The following is a 15,728-nucleotide window of genomic DNA, read 5'->3' as shown; positions in this document are numbered from 1 at the left end:
CGTGGCTGCGACTCTGCGCCACGGGTTGGGAAAACGTGTTGCGTACTTGAATAACGCCTGCGTGTAGCTTGCACGGAAGCTCGCCTTCCCGGCCGGCTGGACGCAGAGTGACCCCATATCTTGTCGCCCGAACGTGGGGCGAACTAGGCAACTGAGCAGTGACCTTTGTTGGAGCGAACGACTACCGTCGCCCTAACAAAGGATGGCAGCCGACAGGAGTGACTTGCAGTCTTTGTTTATGCTGTCAGAGCCAGCGGCACATAACCAGGGTTCCCTACTTGACGCGCCGTTGGAAGGGTTTGAATTTGTGAATCTTGGGCGTTCCACTCGGAATAGCCGAGTAACATCCCCTGACGCGTTGGTAGGACTTGGGCCTGGCATGGGGGGCTCCACATCGGGCGCCTCGCCGCTCCGCGGCGCGAACAATGAGGCACCTAGGCCTCATCATTCGACACCATCAGTGGCTGCGCCCAACTCCGGGGGCGTTAGTCCGCAATCATCTGAGGTGCTCTTGCAGGATGCAATGCAGGTTATGCAGAGTCTAGCGGGTATTTTGCAAAACAATTTGCAAGCCCCCGGCCCAGTCACCACGTGTTAGGATAGACTTGCCTACCTACACGGGGTACCACGACCTTACGGGAGCAAATGAGTACCTCGACCGTCTGCTGCATTATCAGCAAGTGACAGGGATCGCAGACGCCGAAATGCTCGCGCGTATTGTGCCTGTTTCTTTGACGGAGCAAGTGGCCCGCTGGTACCGACTAGCCGGCAACCGATCGAGGACAATGGAGGAGTTTTGCGCAGCTTCCGCGACGAATTCCTTCCCACAAATTATGAGTGGCGTTTGAGGAGAGAGCTGGAGCTCCGAACCCAGCACCCCGACGAGTCTCTGTTAGAGTACGCCCGAGCGATGGACGAACTTTATCGCCTCGATGACCATCGCGCCACGAACACGGAGAAAGTTGAGCGTGTCACGAGACAAGTGCACCCGACTTTCACGGCTTACCTGAGAGGAGTCAGGTTCAGAGATTTGGATGAGCTGGCAGCTGAGGCGAAGCGCATTCAGGGAGACATCCTCTCTGCACGAGCGTATCGGCCGCCCCCACCCGCATCGCTGTCAGTTGACCCGCGCTGCGCGTGGAATGGCAGCTCAGCGCGCAGTCCATCTATAGCTGAAGCGTCAGCACAGTTTGCTGACAAGCATGTCCCAAGGGGTCGGGAGTTGTCCGACCGCGCTTTGGACCCATTCAGCTACGCGTTGCGAACAGCACACGCTGCTGCAGAGCGGAACGAACCAAGGCGAGATCGCGAGGCCGACACGCGGCCCCCACCATCTGCGCCACGAGTTCGAGATGACCGACCGGAACGGGGCGACCAGCGCCTAGCCCGCCGGGGCCCGGGCAACCGTTGCTACCGGTGCGACCAGCCGGGGCACTTCGCCCGCGAGTGTGGCCGCCCTCCCGCCCGTGACCAAACACGGTCGGGAAACGGCCAAAGCCACCGGTGATCGACCTTCGATCCCGCACGGCGTACACAGAAAACCTTGGTTTGCTAGCGCCTTTGGCATGTCGCGTAGGAAGTTCTATTGACCTGTCAGCGCCGTTCATTGAGCCAACGATAGTTCGAAAGAAATTCACCGCGTTACTAGATACAGGAGCAAGCGCTTCTTTGTTCGGTGACGAGGTGTTAAACCATCTCCGCGAGAACAAAATCTGGCTGAGAGTGCGATACCACTTTTCGCCTCGCGAGCGGCACAGCGCAATCAAGCGGTGCAGCTAGGATAGTGGTTCGCTGGGAAAGACGCGTGCGGCGACAACGCCTCGTTCATCTTCCCTGTTTATCCGTTCCTGTAATTCTTGGACGAGACTTCCTAGCCAAGACAGGTATTGTGATAGACATCAGCAGCGGAGGCTACAGGGAGCGCACGTCAGGCGCCTTTAAGCCTTTCGCGAAAGCGCCCGCGGCATCGCAGACCATTCAGACTCCGAACGCGGCGCGAGCGGGGGGAGACCGTGACAAATCCACCCCGCCAGCCCGAGATCCAGGAGGCGAGCGGACCATCGCCGCTGAGGGAGAGGGCAGGGAAAAGGTTGCCGCGGTAGAAAGCTGCCAAGAGAAAAGCACTGGACAGCGCCTTAGACGAACTTATCGACACTGGCATTGTTGAGAGGTATAACAGCCCTTGGGGCTTCCCGGTAGTCTTGGTTCCAAAGAAAGACGATACATATCGACTTTGCGTGGACTACCGCAAGCTGAATGAGGTTACGAGGAAAGACGCCTACCCTCTACCAACCATTTCTTCCCTAGTGTCCAACCTAGGTGGGGCGAAGTACTTCACAACGCTCGATGCTAGCCGCGGATACTTTCAGATTGAAATGAATGAGCGGGACAAGGAGAAAACTGCTTCCACTTGTCACAGAGGCCTTTTCCAGTTCAAGATAATGTCTTTTGGCTTGATAGGAGCGCCCGCTACTTATCATCGCCTAATGGACCGTGTTCTGGGAGATGCGAAGTGGCAACATGCGCTCGCGTACCTAGACGACATCGTGGTGTACTCGAAAACGTTCGAGGAACACCTGCGCCACTTGAGGGACGTCCTAGAGAGGCTGAGGTCCGCGGGAATCACTTTGAACCCGAAGAAGGCGCAGATCGCCGCGACCCGAATAACACTGTTGGGGTTCACAATCGCGACAGAGGCCGCATTCTGCCGTGCGACGATAAGCTTGAGGCTTTGCTTAAGTTTCCGTTGCCCACAGATATAGCCGGTCTCAGGCGCTTCCTGGGAAATGGCGAACTTTTATCGCCAGTTCATCCCAGATGGCGCAGCACTGCAGGCGCCTTTGACAAAGCTTTTGAAGAAAGGCGAGCGCTGGAGTTGGGGTCACGAGCAAGAGGATGGACTGCGCAACCTCACCAAAGTGCTCGCTGACATGGCTGAATTGCAGCTACACGACCTAAAGAGGGAGTTTGTGATTCAAACCGACGCAAGCAACCTGGGCTTAGGAGCAATGTTGCTTCAGGAGCATGAAGGCGTTCTCCGTCCGGTAGCTTTCGCGAGCCGTTCGTTGACGCCGGCAGAGAGAAACTACTCGGTGACAGAAAAGGAATGTCTCGCGATAGTTTTTGCTCTGCGTAAGTTCGACTACTACGTCGATGGGGTGGCATTTGTGATCGAGACGGATGACATGGCGCTCACCTGGCTGAGACGACTCAGTGAGCCGAGCGGCCGCCTAGCGCGTTGGTCCCTGTTGCTGCAGCGTTACGACTTCACCGTGCGCTACCGCAAAGGGAAAAACAACGCTGTGGTTGACGCACTCTCGCGAGCGCCCGTCCAGTGCGAGGAAGGTCACGCGACCGACCGCCCGACAGCCGGAGAGAGCGAGGGACTGACCCGAGCCGTAGCCCATGTAAGGAACGCGGACCAACCGTTGATCCAGGGCGAGAGCGTGAACCACGTGGACTACGCGAGTTCCCTGGGGATCGTGTTCAGCAGAAAGCAGCTGCTCGAAGCTCAGCAGAAGGATCCATTTTGTTGAAAGGTGTTCGACGGGCTCCGGGAGCCGGTCGGCAGGGCCGCCACGCACACGGAGACAGCTGGTTTTGCTGTCGGTGCAGAGCGCTCGGAAACAGCTGGTAGTGCTGTGAGCGCGATGGATTCGTATCTGCTGGATTCCGACGGCGTCCTGCTGAGGTATATCCCCTCCGAGAAGGACACAAACGAGGCGTTCAAGGTGGTGATACCGCGAGTATTGAGAGCAGCACTGTTACGCTATTTTCACGACTCATGCATCGCTGGGCATGCAAGCGGCCCCAAGACTTACACACTAAGTTGTGTCGCTTTGCTACCTGGCTTGGCATGAAAAGGGACGTAATACGCTACGCCCGCTCGTGCCATGTGTGCCAAAGTGTGAAGCCCCGGGGCGGACGACCACCCGACCTCATGCACCCGATTAACAGCCAGACTCCCTGGCAAATCGTGGCGTGTGACATCATGGGACCGTATCCTATGACACCGAGTAGGAACAAGTTCTTGCTGGTGGTCACGGATCACTTCAGCAAGTGGGTTGAACTTTTCCCCCTTAGAAAGCTGACGGCACGAGTGATCATGGAGAAGCTGATGGACGTATTCACCAGGTTCGGTTTCCCAGAGCAGCTGATAACGGACAACGCGTCCTACTTCACTGCGAAGTTGTTCGTTGATTCGTGCGCTGCACTCGGCATTAAGCACAAGAAAACAACCACCTATCATGCTCAGTCGAACCCCATGGAACGAGTCAATCACAACGTTAAGCACTTGCTTGTCGCGTACTCTGAGAGGCACAAAGATTGGGACTCCTATCTGCCGGAGATCGCGTTTGCTTTGCGTTCGACCGTTAACCGCTCGACTGGGTATGCGCAGTCTTCTCTCAATCTGGGTAGAGAGCTGCTAAATCCGATGGACCGAATTCTATCGGTCAGCAGGAAGACGCCATTCGCTTCGTCAGCACGAGCTGAGTACGCGACGCAGCTGCGCGCTAAGATGACGGAGGCCTTACGCAAGGCTCGCCGCAACCTGAGCACCCCTAGGGCGCAGCAGAAAGCACAGTACAACCGCTCGCACCGGGATGTTCACTACGAAGAGGGCTATCTGGTGCTTCGACGCCACCACGTTCTCAGCGACGCTAGAAAACAGTTTGCGGCCTGGTTGGTGCCGAAATGGATCGGGCCATTCCGTGTGCGAGAGAAACTTTCCTCGCTCGTTTACAGGCTCGAGGACTTGTGGTCGAAACCGACAGGCAGATCGGTGCACGTATGCGACCTGAAACGCTACGTGCAGCGAGATGAGTGGGTAGAGGACACAGCCCGACCCACGCCGCAGTCGGATAGCGAGCGCTGTGATCAGCCGGCGAACCCCGCGTCCCGCTATAACTTGCACCCTAGGCAGAAACAGAATCGGCCTGCGCAGCCTAGAGCGAGGGCACGAGCCGGCAGGCAGTCTCGTTAGATGCATGAACGTATGGGCCGCTCATGCCGATCAGTGTCATGCAAGACTGACTTGCGTTAATCCCGAATGACTATCGTGACGGTCGAACAGCCACGCAGCACGCGCTGCGGGAGCTGGCTGCATCTGTGTTGACCTTTTTCAGCGCAGATGGAAAAGAAGCAGGGCACATCAGAACGACACCATTCCACTACCAACTACCAGCCCCCATCCAGCTTTGGCAACGTGCCGCGCCCAAGGCTCGACGTTACACCCCGCCCGCGACCTGCAGTCGCCACCCTGGCCACCCCTGCTACCTGTCACATCGCATCGGAGCTGCCCACCCGCCGACTGTGCGCCACCGCCTGCGGGGCCCCATTACCACCGCAACCCTGGGTCCTCGCCTGCTGACCAGGTATGCCAGTGCAGCCCAACCGCGGCCTCAACCATAAAGCGCCGCAGCCCTGGCCCCTGAAGCCAGCTGACCCAGTACCTCAGGGGCGCAGCCATGGACCTGGCCTCCAAGCCATCGCAGCCGGCGCCAAGGAGGCGGTCGACCGAATTCACCGGAACGGCGCAGCCGCGCGCACTCGGAAGACCGTGACAGGGAGCAAGATGCCAAGCGTCATTGTGCGGAAGGCCAAGCCTTCGGAGCGAAGCAGCTGATCGGCGGGGGCGTGGCGCGGCCGTCAACTGATGCACCTGCGGGAGCTGAAGAACTTCGAACTTCGATCCCGGGATGACGGAGAAGATCAAGTAATGTTGCCCCTGTTTCTGTGTTCGGGAGGCTTCTTAAGGAGGGGAGGATGTGGGATACACTGGTATCCCCTCCTCGTCCCCCGCGCCAGCGGCAACCGTGACTTACACGGGCGCGCTGGCCACCAGGAATGTGGAGAGAAGGCACCCCCGCGACTCTGCTCATTTCCGCCCCAGCACTGACGTGACGTCACGGCAGCGCGCTGCCTTCTGCGGATAGGGTAGCACGCCTAGGCTTGATGGCAACGATTTGCTGCCAGGAAGGCAATGCCCGAAGGGATAAAAGGGGGGAACGCGCGGCGGGAAGCGACTCTCGCTGCCGGACCTTACCTAAGTGCCCCACGGACCCCTTTCGCTGCCCGCCGGCCCCCGAACACCAACGCCGGTCGACTTCAACGACTTGGTGAGCTACTGAACATCTATTTTACGGATAGAACATTCTTCCGCAGTGTGCTTTACCTCGCGTTAGGATAATAAACTATTTCCTAGCGTGCCCTGCCGTTGCCTATTTCGTCCGGACCTGCCGTGGCTGCGACTCTGCGCCACGGGTTGGGGAAACGTGTTGCGTACTTGAATAACGCCTGCGTGTAGCTTGCACGGAAGCTCGCCTTCCCGGCCGGCTGGACGCAGAGTGACCCCATAGGGTGCGAGGGTACGAGTTCCCCTTCTTCATCCCCCTTGCATAGTGCTGCTACTTTGTATTTTTCTCTGCCTCGAGTTTTATGCAAAATGTTAATTCAAAATGATAGAGAAGAAATGTTCAGACCACCACTGAAAAGAAGCACAAAAAAAATGTTTTCTTGCTTCGGATTCAAGCAGTCTACGTTCTAGCATGGGGAATCTGAAATCTCTTTTCAGTATTGGTAGCGGGTGTAAGACCCTCTGAGACCCCCTGACTTTAAGCACTGATCATAGCGCGCTGTGGTTTGTCAGCTGCGGCTCAGCATAGTGGCGGTTTTTTGCAACTACCTGCAGGTCTTCATTGCTCGGTTGGCCGTGCTTCTTTGGAGGTCCTTCTCCATCGGCTATTTTCGTGAACAGTGCTTCAGTGCAGGAGTTGTTCAATGTTCTCCTTGTAGAAGCATAGTTCTTAACACCTGTAAGCAGTAATCCCATTTCGTACCACACTTGCCCGAAAAAACAGCGCATAGTGAGCAGAAAACACCACTTTGATATTTTCAGCATTAAGGCGTTTGTGGGCGCGCTACTCTGAATGTCTACCGCAGTACTTTTTCTTCGTCTGTGTCAATGAAAATGAACAGGTGCCGTTTCTACATTAACCCACTGACACATTCCGAAGGTAAATTGCATCATTCACAACCACTTGGAATGATAGCGTGCAAAAAAGCTATTCACTCGTCCCGCCAAAAGATGCCGCGATGGCCATCTTTTATTTCTTTGTTTTTTTACAAACATTTCGCTGTAGCTGCAAGAGATGGCGCCACATACTTGACGCGGAGGGTCAAAATGGTAAGAGCGTGGAATTCCAAGGTGGCAATTGCCTTGAATATGAAAATACGTGCAGGCCTAGGTTGTGTCCACATATGTGGACACAACCTAAGCCTGCTACCTAAGTGCCAAAAAGGGATATCCAGTTCCTCCAGAAAAGTGTTTTCAAATACAGTGAAACCTTGTTATAGCGAAAAAGTAAAAAATCATAAAATAGTTCGCTTTAGCTGAAATTCATAATAGAAAGTTTCATCAGGAACACACACAACAGCAGCACAGTTTAGTCATTGCAGGGACAGCAATTCTGGCGATCCTTACTAGAGAAATGGAGAGATGTTTATGTAACCAGGCTTGGTGCGTTTCGAAGGTGCTCATGGCTATCCCGAAGGCCGCGAAAACCAAGCTCCAATTAAGGTGGCTTCGTTGCACAGTGCCACAAGCACAGGTTAAGCGCCATCTACTGTGACTTCCCCGCATTACAGCTGTGTCACTTATGGTGTCTTCGACTGGTCGCTTTAGATCTCTCTAGAGCGCTCCGAGAGGCGACCGCACATTCGGCTTGTTGAAACTGGATGCTCTGACTACGTTTGGCTAGTTCTTTCTGAGTGCTCATCTCCAGCTCAGAGCGCTTTGACGCGCTCCGACAAAAAAGTAGGAGCGGCTCCAAGATGAGTTCATGTGACTGAGCCACTTCCGCCATTTCGCAAAAGCTGTGCGAGACCTCGGCGTCCCTTACGTAAGCGTAGGCAGAAGCAAGTGTAGGCTTTTGACGCAGCCACGCAGTTGTAGCGTCCTTGCTGTGTTTTGTTTTGCGGGTGCCACGCTGTGTGAGGCAAAATGTTCAAGAGACGCCGGACAAGCATACGCTAGGAACACGGCCTGTGATTTCGTCACATGACAACAGCGATTCTAGCAGCAGCTCAGACAAGGACGACAGTGCTATCCACAAGGCGATGTTCGAAAAATGAGCGTCCCTTGGGACGGAGAGCTGGGGTAGCGATCGATAGACTAAGTGGTGACGCCAGCAGCGGAGCCGCGCCGGGGTTCCGGAAGTTACGTCCTCCTCCTGCTTCCTACGCTTCCGCTCTAACAATTCGCTGACCATTCGGCTTGACTAGTCTCGCTATGCGCTCAGAGCAAGAGCGGCTCCCACTCTGCCAAATCGTAACTGTATCACGGGAGCGACCAGTCGAAGGCACCATTAGAAAGCGGTATGTCAGAGTGAAAGCTATTGCAGTTTTCACCACCTCCGTGACAGCTGACATGAGCGCAGGATTGTTACTGCAAGCTTACAACCACCTGCGCTGCTGCTTCCATGGTGCTGTCGACGGATGCCATAGGCATGAACGCGTGCTGTCTGCCGGACTGCAACCCTACTTGCCGCTGTTGGCGAGTACGAGATCAACGTGCAAACCTTGGCGCGAGCGCTTGCTACATCACCGTTAGTCACTTATGCAGTGCGGTGAAGCCTGCCACCTGCCATTCGAATGGGCAGAGTTTGGCGCTGGGAAGTTCGATAGATCCGTTTCATGGCCAATCGCGTTCGATACATAAAGTAGAAATTGCATGCATTTGTGAAAAATATTTACAAAGAGTTCAATATAGCTAATAATTCATAATATCTTGTTTGTTATATCGAGGTTTGACTGTATATATTTTAATCTAAATCTCGTTAAAAGGCTGCAATGTTAACAAAATGTGGCAGAAGGTTAATTCAGCATTCATTATATTCCTGCTGGCATGCTCTAGGTCAAGATTTTTGTGGAATTTTTGTTTTCGCAAAGCACAAATTTCAATTTTCAATTTTCACAATGCAATGTCCGTTGACGTATTATGTAGCATGAGAAGAAAATTTCATGCAAGAAATTTAAAATGCACAAATTTGAAGAACAAGGAATGTCTTGACCTGCACTATAGACCCTAGAGTGGAACAGTATAAAAAATGAGACTACAAGCACATACAATAATAATTTTAAAATTATTTTTTTAGCCATTTTTTGGGGGATTTAAAAGCTGTGTCCCCCCTAACAGGCTGCTTTATACGCAGACTTCATTGGGGCATAAACGTATTAAGTCTTATATTTCTAATTGTTCAAAAATTTAGTTTGGATTAGTGAGCTTTCACTGTATTTGAAATTATTGCATGTTCACACCAGCCTAGTCATCCCCTGATTGTGAGGCTGGCTTCATCTCGTGTGTGTGTATGGTTGGTGCGCAGAGTGGTCGCAAAGAAGAGACAGTGCCGGACCCCGAGGCCCCGATGTCAGACGTCCCCCGCAGCCGGAAACTGCGCGTCTACTCGGACTACCAGCAGGTGCACCAGTGCCTGACGCATCCCTCCTTCGAGATGGTGGATGAGGAACGGGACGCGGACGTGCTCTGGCTCAACTACCACTTCAAGCAATACCGGTGGGGGCACAACAGCCCTTGGGTAGGACTTTTCCATGGAGGCACTTGGCTAGAGGAGCACTAGTTAAACCCTTAAAATGGCTGATTGAAATAAAATAATAGCTATTTTTTTATTACTTTAAATACCGTATAATCTCATGTAAGGGCCGCACCCCCTGTTTTGGGCTAGATAATTGTGAAAAAAATAAAAGTGGTATGTCGTCATGAACCCTTAAGGGATGAGTCATCACCTGAATCCGCCTCTCCTCCTCTTCCGCTCCTCTGGTTGAAAACAAACCACCAGCTGCTTCTGCTCATGCTGGTGACAACAGCGCGTTGCAGCTTTCAAGCACACACCATTTCGCAGATGTAGTTGGGGTCTTGTGTAACTGGGTCACTCCTGCATCGTGCACTTGCATTTGTTTTCAACCTCTTTTCTGGGTAGCAGACGAATTTTTCCAGAGGATGCCACATCTTGCAAAAAAGGTGGATTTATCTGATTTCTCCAAACTCATTTCATCCTGAGAAATGCTTAGCAGGGCTGTGCCATCAGCAAATGAGAAGTTACTGTGGTTTTCTCCATTGATTCTTATGTCTAGTTCCTCCCAACCCAACCCTCTGAATTTCACCTCCAATCATGTCGTTAATAACGAGAGCGGAAATTGTATTCACTTTTGAGGAACACTTTGAACACTTGGATGTTTCAGTTAGCTTTCACTGTAAAAAGCCATGTATAGTACAGACTCACGTGTAATACGAAATGTAACTTGGGAAAAGCAAGAATGAAAAAAGAAAGTGGTTTTCATGCACAAATACAGTCGAACCCAATTATATCGAACTCGGTTAGGTCGAATTATTTTTTACATCAAATAATTTCTGGGCACTGTAAAGCTACAATGTGAATGCATGGGAAAATGTACACCTATGTCATTAAAAAATTAGCCGTCACACCCGATAGATTGAACATCGGGCAATATCGGGTGACTCAAGAAGGTGGCCTTCCCTCAGCACATCTCCGACAGCTAGCTTGCTCGCATGGACCTGCGAGTGCTATTGGTGCTACGTAGCACAGGTAGACCAATGATGATGCTGATTTTTCATGACGGCAGTGGCAGGCACAAGCCCAGCCAACCAGAATACATATGGTATGCGTTTTTGGTGCGTTGCATCAGTTGTGCTCGTGTTGTGATGCAGTTCGTATGTTTGGTGCGTTGTGTTGCAATCGGCAATTTTGCATGGTTTTCGTTGACTGTGTGTGTGCACGATGGCTGCTGCGAACAGCAAAATCTTCCCTTTTCCATGAAACTGGAAATTATCAAGCGGCTTGAATGACGTGTGAAGAAATTTCTCCACCAACATGGATGGATTGACGAAGCTTCGACAAGCTTTGACAAGCTTCGACGAAGCTTCGAAATGTAGGTCTCTGCAAGGCTTGCAGAATGCGCTTTTTGTTCTGCAAGTCCAATCAAAGAGCATGGAAAACCTGCAAAATTTTTTGGCAAGTTGTTGAGGGCTTGGAACTATGACGTGATAGGCCAAGATCGTTACGTCTGTGCCTGCCACTGCAGTCCTAGTTCCAGGAACACTGCACTTTGCTTCCTGTCATCGAACGCAGTATAAGTGCTTCAACCCTTGGATCAGGGGATAATTTGCATAGTGAAGGTTGGTTTTAGGGAACGTCTGATTGAACGGCTCCTGCAGAGCCCAAGGACTGGAAGAAACCCAAAAATTGACCTCTTAGGTGCCCTGTCTATGCTAAGTGGGTTGTGGAATGATGTAAACGACGAAAATATGCAGATCTACTTCTGACATTCTTGTCTCTGCTGTCCTGGAGTAAGATGGGGCAAATTCTTTGTCAGATGAGCTCGATGAAGCTGTTGTGGGGCTTGATGATTTGTGGAACCAGCCGTCCAAATTTGCTGGTGCTATTTGTGATCATGGAGCCGTAGGCCACTTTGTTTCCGTGGACGATGGTGTTGAAACTGGGAGAGCTTGAGGACGAAGACAGTATTGCCGACATCGCAGATGAGGACACCATTGATGCGAATTGGGATGAGGACTTGAAAGAATGTGTGTCCACGTGCTTTGACCGCTACATGCACTCAGCATGGGTCATTGCTATTGCACATTGATAGAAGGCTGCGGTCTGAGCTGTTAGGAGCCCATCGATGACAGAAACATGTGTTCTCTCTGAGGCAATAAAGATGAAGAAACACAAAAAATTCACGGCTATTTCACTTGGTAATCTGCATGCGGTAAGTGGCTATGAAAGAAATTCATTTTTTTCTATCTCAGTATCTTTGTACAGTATTAAACTTACTGCTACTTTTATATCGAATTACAGATTATATCGAACACATAGGTGTTTTTTTGCGAGTTCTATATATATGTGTTTGGCTGTAATGTGAGTGGGAGTGAAGAAAGCTCACCGAATGCATTTGTTTCCACTGCACATCATATTTCAAGCCGCTGCGGTGACTGAGTGGTTATGGCGCTCGGCTGCTGGCCCAAAAGACGCGAGTTCGATCCCGGCCGCGGCGGTCGAATTTCGATGGAGGCGAAATTCTAGAGGCCCGTGTACTGTGCGATGTCAGTGCACGTTAAAGAACCCCAGGTGGTCGAAATTTCCGGAGCACTTCACTACGACGTCCCTCATAGCCTGAGTCGCTTTGGGACGTTAAACCCCCATAAACCAAACCAAACATCATATCTCACTTGGTGGCAGTGGACACTTGTGAGGCATACGCACCATGCTTGTGTGTCTAACACCACTCGACACCAGGTGTGAAAAAGAGGCACGCACCTCCACGTGCCTGCTGATGGCTCGCTGTCCCTATCACTCCAACACGCTTGATAAGAGAATAGAAAGAGCTGCTCATATTCACCTCAGCACTTGTGGGAACCGCCCAAAAGCATGTGGTCAGCAGCATTGGTGTCACCTTTGTCTAGCGTGGTTTGCTTCAAAAGGTGTTTGCTGTGATCACAGCATGATCCAACAATTTGATGATATTCGAAGGTGCAGGCCATTTGCGCTGAGATAAAGTGTACAGGCTGAACACCAGCTCTGAAGTTGGTGCTAAAGAAACCAGACTAAAAAACTAAGGCAGTTATGAGTGTGTAATGCAAATGTTTAAGCGTATGCTGGGGGGGAAGAGGGATTAGACATTTTTGCTCCCGATTTCGAGCTCGCCAATTCGATTGGAGGTCCGAAGGTCCTGCTTCCTTCATAGCATTTCAGTGTACAGTAGAATCTCGGTGATGCGAATCTCACAGAGTCGCAAAAAAATTCATATCCGAAATTTTGTATCATCCAAGCGAACAAAATTCATATGCAGAAGCATAGAAAGTGCCTGCTGCAGATCTGTTTACGGCTGACAGGATTTATTCATGGCCGTGCGGCCACACTACTTCGTGATCATAATATCAGCAATGTGAGGGCCACGCACCGCCGCTTTCTAATCGCGGTGCATATCGTGCGATTACCGATCACGATTTCGGCGACGTGAAAGCCGCGCTTAGTGTTCGAGGGTGCGATCGTCGGTCGCGTATTCGTGTCATCCAGTGTGGCGCAGGAGAGAGTTCGGAACATCCGGAATTCTGCACGTTGTGCACAGTGCACTCCGGCCGAGGAATTTTACAAATTTGTATCAACTGTGTTCGTATCACCGAGATTCAGCTGTATAGGGTGTTTTATACTGTTCTGTTTTTTGAACTGCTACATTCTTGTCCGATGTTCAAGGGGACACAGCGCCTTGGCATTCTGCCAAGTTCGCCTAGGGCACCAATGTCACAGGAGCTCACTTCAAAAGATAAAAACACACCGTACTGTTATAGGCACGCAACTTGGTGCCCTGCCTAGGTCTGCACTGTGGACGGCTCGAAACTAAGGAACATGCTGCTAAAAGCGGACCTTCAAAAAAACAGTAAATTCTCAACGACAAAAGTGGGAGGATGGGTTCATTATTGTTACGTGCTTGTTTGCTGCAGGATGGCTTAATAAACTGAGGACTTTTCTGTGCTAGGGGATAACTGAGATTTTATTTCTGGCTTGGCCACATAGGTGTGGTTAGAAGGAATACAGATATAGGCCTGCTGCGTAGCAGCACGAGAGGCGACGCTTGCAACGTGAGATGTCGTCTGCTCCGTGTTTATGTGAGGATGAAGTGGAGGGCGGCTACCAACGGCCAGTGCGTCAGGCGCGTTGCTCTTGGCTCCTTCGATCGCCGAAGACCCGACTTATTGCTGGTTTTGCTGGCGCCATCTATGGGAGCCTCTTGTAACATCCTTCCTTTTTTAGTTCGCCGGGTTCACCGTCATCCAACGATAAAGTCGTACAGTCTCTTGGGGAGCATTCTGATTCCTTTTAGTTGCTGTTTGCGCTCTTAGGCGGGCTTCTAATGAACACTCGGTTCCTTCTCAAGACTGTCTCCCACGTTGACTTTGTACGATTGGTCATCAACTCTTTTTGTAACAGTTCCTTTTGTCCATGCTCCACTTCTGATGGGGCGGGCAGTTACCTCTTTTCCTTTGTGCAATGCTGGTAAGTTCATTGCATGGCGGTCGTGATAAAAGATTGTTCTTTGCCTTCGTTCACGTGTCTTGTCTGTCACACTTAATGTTTTTGGTTGCAACAGCTGTGTTGTCATCGGCAAAGTCGTTCTTGTGCGGCGACCCATTAGCAGTTGCGCTTGGCTGGCGTTTAGTTCTTGTAGAGGTGTGTTTCGAAAGTCTAGGAACGCCAGTTATGGCTTCGAATTGCTTTCTTCCACTTTCTTCAATAGGAGTTTTGTTGCTTTCACCGCTGATTCGGCCATTCCGTTTGAGCGGGGATATCCTGGGCTTGAGGTTTTGTGGCTGAAGTTCCAGCTTTTTGTAAACTTCTTGAATTTCTCGCTTGCGAACTGCAGTCCATTGTCGCTCACTAGCACTCTTGGTATTTTGTATCTGGCGAGTTGGGCTTTCAACCTGAGTATCACATGGTTAGACGTGGTTACCTTTAGTTGGTCCACTTCCCATTAGTTGCTGAAGTAATCGACTGTCACTAGAAAGTGTTTTTCTTTGTGCTCGAAGATATCGCATCTGACTCGTTCCGACGGGTAACTCGGTTCCGGGTGAGGCATGAGAGTTTCTCTCTGCTGGGAACGCGAATGCTTTTGGCACACTTGACATCTTTCAATGTAGTCTTTCATTTCTACATTCATCCTTGTCCAAAAAACACACTCGCGGGCTTGGCAAAGACAGCTCTCGATTCCCACTTGTGCTGAGTAAAGCTTCTCTTTGATTTCCCAACGTAGGAACATTGGGACGAGCAGTCGTAATCCCGTGTGGATGAGGTCGTCTTCAACTGTGAGTTGATCTCTGAATGTGTAGTAGACCTGCATGTCTCGTGGCACTTGGTGCTTTTCTTGTGGCCATCCTGACACGATGATTGTTTTTAGCTTTTGCAGGGAGTCATCTCTCTTCGTAGCATCACGAATTTTCTGCAAAGTTTTCTTGCGCACTGGAAGGTACTTCTCTGCGTTCATGCTTTCGAGTTCACATTCACTATCTTGACTGGGAAGGAATGCCCTTGACATTGCGTCAGCTAGCAGTAGTTCTTTCCCTGGTCTGTATTCAGTGGTGATGTTGTACCTTTGCGTTTGGAGTATCATCCCTTGCAGCCATCTTGGGACTTGATCTAGTCTCTTCTTCATGATAGACTGAAGAGGGTTGTGGTCACTGATGATCGTTGTAGCTGTTCTGAACATGTACTGATGAAATTTGTGCAGCGAAAATACGATCGCTAACATTTTCTTTTCTATTTGTGCGTAGCGCATTTCTGTCAGCATTAGTGCTCTGCTGGCGAATGACACAGGTTTTTGGTCCTGAAGGAGAGCCGCTCCCAGTCCGAGATATCTGGCGTCGCGCTGTATCTCGACTGGCTTTCGCGTATCGAAGTATGCGAGAATAGTGGCTCTTCTCACTGCCTCTTTTGCACTCCGGAATGCTTGTTCTTGCTCTTCTCCCCAATGCCATGGTGCGTCTTTGACTGTGAGCTTTCTCAGTGGTCCCAGCACTTGTGAGGTTCTTAGGAGGAATCTGAACACGTAGTTAATCATTCCACAGAATCGCTGCACGTCTTGAACATCAGTTGGTTGAGGCATTTCTTGAATTGCCTTTGTCTAATCGGGATCCT

At 51.2% G+C, this 15,728-nt stretch overlaps 1 protein-coding gene across 1 annotated transcript in view; it reads left to right on the top strand.

The window, feature by feature from the left end:
• The window catches only part of TTLL12 (Tubulin tyrosine ligase-like 12), a 147,757-nt gene that overhangs the window by 63,157 nt on the left and 68,872 nt on the right, over positions 1–15,728 (top strand). Inside the window, exon 8 of the mRNA XM_077637524.1 lies at positions 9,384–9,574. Coding sequence (XP_077493650.1) covers positions 9,384–9,574 — 191 coding nt within the window. The remainder of the gene's footprint in view (positions 1–9,383; positions 9,575–15,728) is intronic.

Source organism: Amblyomma americanum, chromosome 9 (genome assembly GCF_052857255.1).
Source record: "Amblyomma americanum isolate KBUSLIRL-KWMA chromosome 9, ASM5285725v1, whole genome shotgun sequence".
NCBI lineage: Eukaryota > Metazoa > Arthropoda > Arachnida > Ixodida > Ixodidae > Amblyomma > Amblyomma americanum.
The sequence above is the reverse complement of the archived record's forward strand: the minus strand, read 5'-3'. Positions and strand labels throughout refer to the sequence as shown.